The 12874-nt window shown below is 34.8% G+C and overlaps 1 protein-coding gene across 1 annotated transcript in view; it reads left to right on the forward strand.

Moving 5' to 3' along the window:
- Positions 1–12874, forward strand: part of UTP20 (UTP20 small subunit processome component) — a 75284-nt gene continuing 62410 nt past the window's right edge. Inside the window, exons 1-9 of the mRNA XM_087968186.1 lie at positions 1–207; positions 852–932; positions 2085–2151; positions 4851–4983; positions 5845–6033; positions 7571–7652; positions 9797–9934; positions 11345–11500; positions 12663–12809. Of these exons, the coding sequence (XP_087824312.1) occupies positions 163–207; positions 852–932; positions 2085–2151; positions 4851–4983; positions 5845–6033; positions 7571–7652; positions 9797–9934; positions 11345–11500; positions 12663–12809 (1038 nt within the window). The 5' untranslated portion in view covers positions 1–162. The remainder of the gene's footprint in view (positions 208–851; positions 933–2084; positions 2152–4850; positions 4984–5844; positions 6034–7570; positions 7653–9796; positions 9935–11344; positions 11501–12662; positions 12810–12874) is intronic.

Raw genomic sequence — 12874 nt, forward strand, 5'->3', positions numbered from 1 at the left:
GTATCCCAGAATCCCTCAATCAAGATGGTAGCCTCCTGGAGTCAAAGAGCCACATGTTTGTACGGGTGTCCGACTGAATAAAACATTTTTTGCAAGATCTCTTGCAGAGTTTGCCGTCATCGTCCCCTAAAGTAGCTTTTTTTGTTTTAAATTTTCGAACACATGAAGACCAAATCGTCAGCTCATAAGAATGAGAACACGCATCGGGTGAGACACGGGTGCCAGATCAGTTTAATATTTGATTTACCGTAAAGGAGAATTAATACACGCGTTGCTGTTAATTGAATCCTGAATACGGTATTGATTTTAATGGAACTTAGATCTGAAATTGTGACGTCTATTTTCATATTAGAATTATGGAATTAATAGATGTCTTTAGTGGTGCTAAAGTCTAGCTAAATCGTTAGTTTGCGAATGAAAATAACGCCCATTCTGGTTGCCCATATACATTATAATAATGTTTAGTTTAAGAGAGGAATCATCTACAAGTAGGTGAACTGAGCAAATTCGCCCAAACAGAACAATTTATAGTACTAGATTGGGAAGGCTCCTATTTGGGGACTAGAGTAAGTTTTTCAGCCAACTGTGTCACTATCTTAGGCTTATACCATACTATTATTATTAATTATATCCAGAATGTGGAACATGTGGTTAACTGCAAAAAAGGACATTGACATATGTGTCAGTATCAGAAGATTATAGGGACCATGTGCTTTCAAGTATCATGCCAATATAATAAAAATATTTTAAAGATGCAGTGGCATCAGATTTGACAAAGTATTTTTTTTTTACAATTTGATTTCATGAATTACTGATATTCAGCCAGAGTATCTTCTGTGTTTTTCTTGTAGTTCCTCACCTTTTCAGAACGTTTAAGCAATGTAAACATTGACATTATACATCGCATTGATAGAACAGGAAGCTATGCTGAGGTAAGACCAACAGTCTTAAAGTCATATTGCCTTTCTGAGAATATTGCCATATATCATATTCCTTAGTGATTAGGAACAGTATTTTGTTTACTTGCTGAAATAGCTGCCCTTTAGGATTCTTTCATCTCAGTTGATATAATTGTCCTCCCTCTCTCCCTCCCTCTCTCCAAGTTGGTAACAAAATTACTATCCCTTTTTGGTACATTCTTATATTATTCCCATGATGCAATAAGCTGCCTTGAGTGCCACTGTTAATAGAAAGTTTGAGGTATACATTAAAAAAATTCTATAGCTCCACTGTACAAAAGAGGAACTATGGCAGAAAGACATATGGGCCTCATTGTACCACATCTCAAATTATAAGTGTGTGTGTGTGTGTGCGCACACACACGCATGCATAAATAAATATCCCTGGAGAGAAGTTAATGTACCACAAATATTATTTTTTACTTGGACACATGTACAACAACTTCCATGCTAAAATTATGGCATCATGGAAGAATTGTTGTCATGGCTATTATGTACCCTGAACTGAGAGAATTTATTGAATGGATTTTCATTATTTACTCCTAAATGCTATGGTAAACACTATTGTTTTCAATTCAGCAGTAATTATATATGCAGACTCTATTTTAGGCAGATCTGCAACATGTCAAAATCAGCTTCTGAATATGATTGTTTAGTTTTAAAAAGAAGAAACAAATTTTTCAAAAAGAAAAAGAAAATTTACATACATATCCTAATTTACAATTTACATTAACTGTAGAAAGCCTCGTCCTAACGTTCCTTCTCTTCTCTTTTCTTGTCACTCTTTCTTTCTTGGTAGGAAAACAGTGAAAACAAGCAATAGAAGGAAATTAATATCTTACTATAACAAAAATTGGCACTTGGCTTCCTACTATCAAATCATTACTATTGGATTATAAGATATTGCTATAGTCATTGATTTATTAGGATTTTCAGTTCTTTTTGTAATTCATTGGAAAATAATTTCAAATTATATATGCAATAGAATAACCACTGGAATATTTCAGGGTCTTTTGTGTTACATATCACAAAATATTGATCATAAAAAAATATTGTTTGTATGCCTTATTCTTTGAAAAATAATATGTATGTCTACTGATTAATGTATATGCTTGATTTTGGTAGGAGGTTGAGACCTATTTTCATGAAGGACTTGAGAAATGGAGAGAGCTGAATCTGACATGGCATTTTGGTATACTCTTTTTTTTCCCCCCATTTTTTTTTATATCACAGTTCACTCAGAAATCCAAGTACTTATAATAAAAAATTCAGAATTACATGGTACTTTCTCCCTTTGTTCCTGCTACTTTCAGTTTCTAAACTAAGTCTTCAATTTTTGGTTAGCATCAAGTCAAAAATAGTTTTTCTGTGCCTTCCTCCTCCCTCTATAAAAAGAGAGTTGTCTTGTAAAACAGCCAGGAATTTTCTGGAAGGATTACCGTATTTGCGGCGTATAAGACGACTTTTTTGCCCTGAAAACATGCCTCCAAGTGGGGGGTCGTCTTATACGCCGGGAGGACTCCGACTCCCACTTCGAGCTTGAGTTGCAGCCGGGAGGAGGCTGGGGGAGCGGTGTGTGTGTGTGTGTGTGTGTGTGTGTGTGGCGGGTATCGCGCTGCGCAACCTTTCCCCCTTCCTTCCTTAGCGGTGTGGGGAGGAGAGGATTCGAAGATCCTCACGTGCGGCGTACTTTTCTTTTTCTTTTTTTTTTTTTTTTTGCACGCAGGTTTTGCATGCGGGCGGCTGTAGGTTAAGGATGGGGAGCCCCGGGTGGGTGGGTTATCAGGTTTTACGGTGCTTCCAACATGTGCGAACGGTGGAGAGCGGAGAAGAGAGCGAGCGAGCGCCCGCTGTGTGAAATCCTCCCGTCAAAGCAACACTGGGGGAGGCAGGGTATAAATTTACCAGGTTAATGTAGCAATGGTGATTAATGCCCAGAACATTGTTTGCGGGTATTGGGTGTGTGTGTGTGTGTGGTGGTGGTGAGGAGAGGTTGTCCTTTGAATGCGGAAAAGTAGGTGTGACCTTGTGTAGGAAAATAAAGAGATCCTTTTAGCGTGTTTGGCTTCTTTGCCTCCCTCGTTCGTTTTGACGTGGAGATAATGGCCTTCGGGCGGAGGGGAAGAAAACGGTAGCTGGATCATTTCAAATTTCACTTACTCTCCTGCCTCACTTCAATATGTCTGAGCGACTCCAGATACTGGAAGACTTTTGAATGAAAGTGTTACCTCCATATTTTTTTAAAGAGGGCCACTTGGGGAAAAAAAAAAGATTCTAAGGAATTCCTTGTTTCTTGATTAAAGAGAAGGCATTGAATATACTGTTCCTTGGCAGCCTTTTCAGTGTCCGGTTTTTGTGTGTGTGTGTGTGTGAGAGAGAGAGAGAGAGAGAGAGAGAGATCAGCTGTATTGAGAAGAGAATGTTTCCTGTGTTCTCATTTTATTTACAACATATTTTACGCTTAATGGTAAGCAATGAAAATATTTTTAAAACTCATTTCTAAACTCCATAGCTATTTGCATATTCTTGGTTCAAAATTGGATTAGCTCATTTCAAAATTGTCCAAAGCAGAAAAGTGCGTCAAAAAAAAAAAAAAAAAAGTGCAAAAGTGGAAGGTGTGTGGAAGAGGGGTAGTCTTATACGGCGAGTATATAACAAACTCTATATTTTGAGTGGAAATGTTGGGGGTCGTCTTATACGCCCAGTCGCCTTATACGCCGGCAAATACGGTATGTTTGGCTACATAACAATTATCAAGTAATTTCTTGACATCAGATGTCATCTTCTACTTCATGTCTTTTATACCTGCAGTTTAATTTTGCTGCAGAAGTTAAGTTTAACTGCAGAATACCTGCAGTTTAATTTTGCAAGTCATTATCCACATCTCCCCTTAGATTGGATGAACAGTAATATACCAAAAGCACTATTACTTTGTTGGTTCCTTTACTTAATTTATCCCTAGAACTTGCTACAACGTTGCTTAATTCATTCATTTAGATTTTTGAGCAAGAGTGGATATTTTTAAAATACAATGCAACTTCTCCCTTTCTACTACTTTTTTTTTCTTGTTGGAATTGCATTCAACTCTTGCATTTTGGTCATGGGATTCATTTCATCAGCTTGTTGTATCAAATACACCATATTTTCCTGTATGTGTAAAAGATCAAAAGATAAAGATATACATACATACATACATACATACATACATACATACATACATACATACATACATACATTGAACACCAAGCAGATTTTGCACAGTTTTAACATTAGATTAAATAGATATTGTGTAGAAGTAGCCTGCCAAAACAATGTGTTTCTCTGTCTGTAAATTAATAAATATGTAAATAACTGAAACGTTGCTTGTTAGTGACACATAAGGCAAGTGTAAACCATATAGGATTATTACAGTCTAAATAATTTTGCTGATAACATTTATTAACAGGCATTTTAGGAATATAATAAATATTGCATTTATGCAGGATCATCATCTGGTACTAGTATAGTAGTACAGCTAGTGCTCAACTAACAACCACAATTGAGTCCAAAATTTCTGTTGCTAAGTGAAACATTTGTTAAATGAGTTTTATTCCATTTTATGATCTTTCTTGCTACAATTGTTAAGAGAGAGAGAGAGTTATAATTACTTATTTTTAAAATGGTAAGATTTCTGATATGAATATATCAGAATAGGAATATAAGAATAGGAAGAATGAAGATGTTACCCTTGTTAATTCTTCTTGACTCATCCATTTGAGTGTATCTAATTAGAGAGCTTTAGCGCTTAGTCCCCTAGCCCTGACAAAAAAGTACCATCCTTTGAATTATTTATAACTGTTACTAATTACTTTTATTTTCTCAGTTTTTTTCTCTAACTTTTTTTTTACATAGTGACATTCTACAGACAGGTTGTCAACAAATGCCAGTCTTTCAATCAAATAGTATACTATCAGAATACCATTGTAAAAAGCTTGAAAAACCACCTGCAAGTGAAAAACAGTCTTGCATTTCAACCCCTTTTGGAGTAAGTATATGTAGTCATTGGACATACGTTTTCTTCGCAGACCCAAGACAAGAATGCAGATATTTTTAATCTGTAAATAAAAAGACAGGATGATTCTGTGGTACTAAGTGCCTTTATTTTTTTAAAATCCTAATGATTGTTTCTGTTGCTTTATTTACAACACTTTGATTAGGTTCACACAATGCATTAACCTATAATGTGACATCTTTACTTTTTGGTTTAGAGTATGTGGTAAAATCAATTACAGTGCAATGTGTGAAACCAGGCACTACATTACATTTTAATGTAGAATAGTCCTCTCCAGTTTGATCTTTTCCAGCTGTATTGGACATCAACAAATATATTCTCTATAGATGTTTATGATCAAATGATGATAGAAATTGGTCCAATGGATCAAGAGGGCAACAGATTCGAAAAAGTACTATACTGCAGATTAAATACTTCATACATATGGATAATATAATAAACTGACTGTTTAATAGTGGAGCAATAATACAAATTATATCTGCTTCTCGAAACTTGTAGTTGATATTACCTGTAGCTGAGGAATGTTTCAGCTATAAGAATACATCTCAGAAATACATTGCATTATAGGGCATCAACATTTTTCAGAGCTATTTATAATTACTATTGAATGCGTATGTTTGTTACAGGTTGTGTTCACACATTGAGGTATGCCAGAAAGTTATTTGTTTCATTCTGATTCAGTGCCTCATGCAACTTACTATAATTGAAAACCATAGTTTTTAGTTGATCATATTGTGTCAGCCTATTCAATTAAGAGGTACTCAGTTAAACAAACTATAGCTTAATACAATGTGCAAATCAAGTCGTAATTCTGCTTTGTGTTTTTCAATCTAGTTTGGTGGTACAGCTGGCCCGTGATCTTCAGACAGATTTTTATCCACATTTTCAAGATTTTTTTCTCTGCATTACAAGTCTGTTAGAAACTCAGGACACAGAGTTGCTAGAATGGGCCTTTTCATCACTTTCCTATCTTTACAAATATTTATGGAGGCTGATGGTGAAGGACATGAACAACATTTATGGGTAAGCATTTTGATCAAAAATACTATAGAGGATTTTAGTATACAAGTTTTATTAACTCCCATCATTTGTGTGCTAATCCTTAATTCATTTTGCTGACCATGCAAAATATATTCTCTACACCAAACCCTAGAATTCCTAATAGTAATATATATGGTAGTTTACCCTAAGCTTAAGATGCACCCTAATAATTATTGTAACATTAATTTTATCCAAAGTCCTTAATGAACTAGAATCCTAACTCAATGTGAATCTAGTTCTAGAAGAAAATCTCAACCATAATGTATATCAGGGCCTATCACTAATCTTAAACATATATCCTAATTCTTATGACATTAATTTTAACCAAAGTCCTTAGTGTACTAGTAGCTTTCACCATATCTAAAAGCAAATACCTATCTCAAAAAATAACTCTGTAAAAATCTATGGAATAATATTGATTAATCACACATATTTCCTTCATTTTGTTGAACTCAAGATGCACTAATGCTTGAACCTCCTATTTTCCCCATAACAACAATCCTGGGAGATGCATTGTGTTGAGAGAGCGTCTGGCCCAAAGACATCCAGCCAGCTCTTCTGCCTAAGGGAGAATTAGAATACATAGTCTCTGTTTTCCAGTCCAGTCTCCTAACTGCTATATCAAACTACCTTTCCATAAATCTAAATTAACATAAATCAGTGATTGGTGCAAGCCATAAAAATGCTCCTAATACTTATTAATTTTAAACAGAATCCACAATGGACCAGAACCCTATCCCATGAGGAAAATTTTGTCACATAAATCATATAAATATCATGTAAGCTACTTGGGAAACTGTTCTGAATGAAAAACTTTAATATCTAATTTAGAAATATTCACATGTTCAGAATTATGATTTCAGACAAGCACAGAATGTGGTTCTGGTAAGGAATTTGGTGTCCATCAAAGGTAATGGAAATATGTCTGCAGTCTTGATACAATTATGTGCTGATAGCAAAATTTAACTATACTTTGGTGTGGGTATTTCAACCATTTTAGACCTACAGAGCCTTTAGACATTTATATAGTGATCAGTTACTCCATTTGCCTTTCATATCTGCATTAGTTTAATACCTTGTGTGTGTATGATAATAGGCTATAAAAATGTCCAGTATAATGAATAAATAACTAATTCCTGTTACATTCTGGTGTGTGTATGTGTGTGTGAGAGAGAGAGAGGGTGTGGGGAGAAGGAATTGATGGGAATATATTAACAAGAATGTATTTTTCTTTAATCTTCTGACCACCACATCCCTGTGCTTTCATGAAACTACTTAGAAACAATACTTGCTGTTTGTGTCACCAGTTTCTTCCCTACCCAAGTGAAATTTGGCCATTTTTCCCCATTCTTACAAGCTATCTTACTTTGGTGTATGTATTCTATTTATACATAGAACAAAATATGTTCTGTCCTAAGTTAGATGGGTGAGTCTGCAAAATGTTGTTGGAAGAATCAGTTGACCTGGCTAGCTTTCTTCCTTTCTTTCTTTTTGATACATGAAAACATTGTATTTACAGATTGTACAGTACCCTTCTGGCTCATCGCAAACAACACATCAGAAACTTTGCAGCAGAAAGCTTCACCTTCCTGATGAGGAAGGTAGGTGTGATGGACAGGAGGAGCAGTACTGGGAAGAATGAATGGGAAAGGTTGGCCATGGTATTTAAATCAATGGAAACAGTTGCCAGGGATTTCTTTGGCACTGACATATATGTATATTAGGAGAGAAGAGCTACTCTTAATACTGTGACTTCCATGTTACCTTGAGAACTGATATTACTGCATAGTTAACTAATTAACCCTGGATTATACAGGAGATCTATATCTGAGCCAGTTATGTTCATGCCTGAAGTTTGATTTGAACCAAGGATTTTTAACTCTTGAATTAAACTACTGCATGAGCTCAAAATTTTTCAATTTTCTACTATGAACTATTTAATGGGAAATATGCTGAATTATGGGCATTGCTGTGTGTTAATTCGAGATCCTTGTCTCAGCTTAGTCATGGTAACATGTTTCAGTGTGGATTCATGTTTACATCTGACCTTGATAGCAAGAATCAGTAGGTATGATTGTTATTATTATAATGATTGCAAATATTGTGATCTTAAGGCACTGAACGACTGTAATATACATCAACAGAAATGGGTGGGGAAGAGGACAGGAAGGAAAACAACATTTTTGATAGTGTTGAATGTTTTTCCTGAAGAACACACGGTGGAAATTTGGAAAATCTCATGATCATATAATCACCATGCAAGTTTTTCTATGATTTTTCTTTTCTTATCTATAATATAAATAGCACACGTAATTCTTGCCAGGATACTATTAAGCCTAAGAATATTTTCAGCTGGTGACATTCATAAGGACCTTCTCATTTTCTACATTATTACTGAATAAACCAACTCACTAAAAATAAAGAAATATAACAGAAGGCTGTAACTTTTACTGGGCAATCATGCAACAACAACAACAACAACATATACATAGTATAATAAAAAAGGTCACGTTTGTCATGACAGGATTGTCACGATTAAGTAGGTGATCAAGAGTCCAGAAACTTGTGATATGTTTTTATGGCTGTAAAGCTTAGGAAGCTTAAGTAGCATATAGCTTATGCTAGCGTTCAAATTTCTATGCCTCCTTTTTTTCTGACCACAATATGTAAAGAGCCAGAAGTAATTATTTAGTGTGTAGGATATAAGTTTTATTTGTTCTTGTTCTAGTAACGGCCTATACTAGAACTGTTCATATTTTGTTCCTGTAAGCGATTGTGAATTCTTTTTCTACTTTTCTACCAAGTAATTAAACATTATTTGGTAAAGTGCTGCTAATGTGATTTGAGTTGACACACCAGATGAACAAACTTTTCCACTTGCACATTTCTGCAGCATGATTATCAAGAGTGCTTAGAACAAGGGTAGCTTTATTTAAAATCTTGTTGAACAGGTGGCCACTTACCTTTTTTCCTCTTCCCATTAGGGATTACTTTGCAAGGAAAACATGTGAATAGTTGCTCTGTTTGATCTACTTGATAGGCTGTTGAAATCCCAAATTGATCTGAATTACTGAGAAAAAGAATGAGATACCTAATAAAACAACTAATGAAATATTTTTCATTATGAGATGAAAGAATTTTATTGACAATAAAATATTTATATTAATATGTTGATGACATAAACCAACTCATGGTAGTTTAAAGTATAAATAAAACCAAATAACAATAAAATTCAATTAAAATATAAAATCAATAAAATAGCAAGCAGTAATATTAATAGGACAGTAAAATGTTTGTAATAATAAACATATTGTAAGGCAGACAGTTATAATTTGAGGTCTTTCCATAATAATAATACTAATAGGCCATGTCAGGCATGTCAAACTTGCGGCTCATGGGACAGATACATCACGCGTTGGCCATGCCCACTCCCAGTTTAGCGAAGGAGAAAAAGTTGTGATATGTCATGTAATGACAACATTGTCAGGGCTCCGGTAGCAACTCTGTTAGCAACTCTAAAAGACCAGAGAAATATTTTATGAATTAACAAACGTGTTGTCGCGAGTTTGACACCCCTGGGCTATGCTTTTCGCCCATCTACTTTTTCCAATTATGTTTAAGTAAAATGGAACAGTACTACAGTATGGAGAGTTTCAGGCGGAGAAGTCAGAGTATCACTGGGAATTAACTGAATTTGAGTGTAAAGTGGAACACTACATTTTCATTCTTCAATTTTGTCTCACAGGTTTCTGACAAAAATGCCCTTTTAAACCTTATGTTCCTTGATCTGGGAGAGCATCCAGAGAAAGTGGAAGGTGTGGGACAATTAATTTTTGAGATGTGCAAAGGGGTTAGAAACATGTTCCACTCCTGTGCAGAAAAGGTAAACAATTATTGGTGCATGAAACAAATATAACCTAGTTTATAGACGATCTATAATCATGATTACATCATGTGGCTGTAAACTGAGAGCATATACTGGTCCAGTACCTGATTTTTTAAAATATAAATAATGCTGTGCTTCAATGGTTAGATGGCCTAGACATTGGTATTTGAACATAGATCATTTTAACATTTATATTTTATTGTGTTGCACTAATCGAGGTGAAATGTTAATATATAATGCTACTCCATGTATGATATACCATACACTAAATAATAAATAGAGATTCTGATTTGCTATATTTAAGTTAGCTTAGATTTGGATCCTTTATTTTATAACCACTATTAACCACTATTGAAGAATGTTTTGCTTACTACTTGGTCAATGGGTAGACTGAAAGTAAGTGCCAATGGCGGAATTCAATTTTGAAAGGGCTTAAAAAATATATATTTTAGTAAAACATGTATCCATCAGAAGTTAACATATCTTTTATTATTTTTAAAAGGACAAAACCATATTACCATAAGGGGTCCTTGATGCTCTCTGAGCTTAATTACAGGTAAACCTTGACTTATGACCACAATGGAGCCAAACATTTCTGTTATTAAGTGAGACATTTGTTAAGTGAGGTGTGCCCTATTTTATGAGTTTTGTTGTCACGGTTGTTAAGTGAATGCAGTAGTTGATAAGTTAGTAATCTGGTTAAGTGAATCTGGCACCCCCGTTGACTTTGCTTCTCAGAAAGTCTCAAAAAGTGATCACATGACCTTGGAACACTGCAACCCTATATATGAACCAGTTGTCAAGCACCTGAATTTCAGTCACATAATCATGGGGATGTTGCTAAGGTTGTAAATATGAAAAACGGTCATAAGTCACATTTTTCAGTGCCGTTGTAACATTGAATGGTCACTAAATGAACTGTTGTAAGTCAAGGACTACCTGTATTAGTGCACTAATGATGTTACCAAGTTTGAGTAATGAAACATCTGCAAGAATACAACTAAGCTCAGAGGGCACCAAGGATCCCTTATTTCAACTCTGAGCTATAAATATTCTCTTATATTGGTAGCACATTATCATAATCTGGTCATATGATAACATTTTCCAGCAATATTATTGAGTATAGTAGATTGCTTGTTTCTCTCCTAGACTAAAAGGAAACTTTTTAGACATTTGATCCAATGTTTAACTATTATCTTTTGATTAGTTGAAGTACTGAATTGGACACAATTAAAAATCATGGCTGTGGAAGGAAGAATTATCTCTCTAACTTTTTTATTTCTGATTGCTGAATTCTGTAATGATCAATTCACATAGAATAACAAATTATTGTAAAGGTTATTGACAATAACTTTAAAATTTTTATTTAGAAAATAGCCCTCATATATCTGACTTTTTTTATTGCAGGCTATACCATTAATTTTGAAGAAGATGGGACCAGTTACAGAAACAGAGGTTATACTCCCCTGGGTTTCCATTGGAGAAGTTTGCAAACATATGGCACAATCAGCTGCTAGATTCATCTATAGGGAACATTTTGATATATTTTTCAAATGTTTGCAGGTACGTTGAAGATGATTGAAATACAAAGAGAAGTCCCAACTCTCCGCCTAATATTAGCGATAAGGTTACATAATGAAAAAATCAGGAAAAGTATTTTATGTTGAACTAGCAAGGATCTAGTATTATTTTGTATTCCAGCAAACTGGAGTACTCTATATAAGCCATCCCAAAATGGTTGTGCTGCCTGTGGCATATGAGAGTAGTTGTTCCAATTGCTGTAGACTTATGCTTGGGGAAAACTGTTTTGAAAGCTTAACTGATGAAAAAATACAGCAGACTTAAAACAGTTCATTTAGCGACCGTTCAAAGTTACAGCGGCCCTGAAAAAAGTGAAAAGACAATTTTTCACACAAGACCATTGCAGCATCCCCATGGTCATGTGATCCAAATATGGATGCTTGGTAACTGGTTCATATTTATGAAGGCTGCAGTGTCCCAGGTCATATGATAATCTTTTGAGACCTTATGACAAAGTGGGAAAGCCAGATTCAACCATGTTGCTAACTTGACAACTAACTTGACAACTGCAGTGATTCATTTAACAATGGTGGCAAGAAAGGTCGTAAAATGGAACAAAACTCACTTAACAAGTGTTTCACTTAGCAACATAAATTTTGGGCTATTTGTGGTCGTAAATTAAGGACTACCTGTAGTCACAAACAACCATGTCGATATATACTGTTTACAGACTCATCCAAAAGTTGTGTGAAAATAATATTTTGTCCAAGATTGCTTTCACATCAGCCTCATTTAGGTGTTATAAAGCATTGCGGTGTGAGTAGCAGGGCAGAATCCATCCCATCTATAATGTTGCTTTGATGACACCAGTGATGAACCAGGCTCCATAAGTATATTGTCATTAACCTTTTTGAGTGGCACATATTACAGCTTCTGTATGAGTTGAAATCTTTATAGTTCAACTTTGGGGTCATGTGGAAGAGCCCCAGAGATAAATAAAATTATTGTACTCCCTGAGACTGGTTCGTTATTTGGTATCATATGCCCGTGTGGAAATGTTATCAATAGTTCAGTAGTTAATTCTGAAATAAGGAAGAAGACAAAACAGAAGTTATAAACGCTGAATCTCATTAATCTTAATGAATCTTCTATCTTATTTTTATTAATCTAAACTTTGAATACATTTTTGTTAAAAAAAAATCAGGAATCAGTGTTTACGTTGCAAGAAAAGGTAACCAAGGAGAACTGTTGTGAAGCTTCTGAACAAATGGAAAGATTATTGCAGGTCTACTTAATCATAGGAGAGTATGCACATGGCTCAAAAATTTCACAACCTGAAGAAGTTTGTAAGGTAATGTCAACCTATTTTTTTTAAATTGGGGCAGGTCATGTGGGTTTGCTATCAAGAACACTTTT

Source organism: Notechis scutatus, chromosome 6 (assembly GCF_049901735.1).
Source record: "Notechis scutatus isolate UNSWTSFEM ecotype Mainland chromosome 6, rNotScu1.2, whole genome shotgun sequence".
Classification (NCBI taxonomy): Eukaryota; Metazoa; Chordata; class Lepidosauria; order Squamata; family Elapidae; genus Notechis; species Notechis scutatus.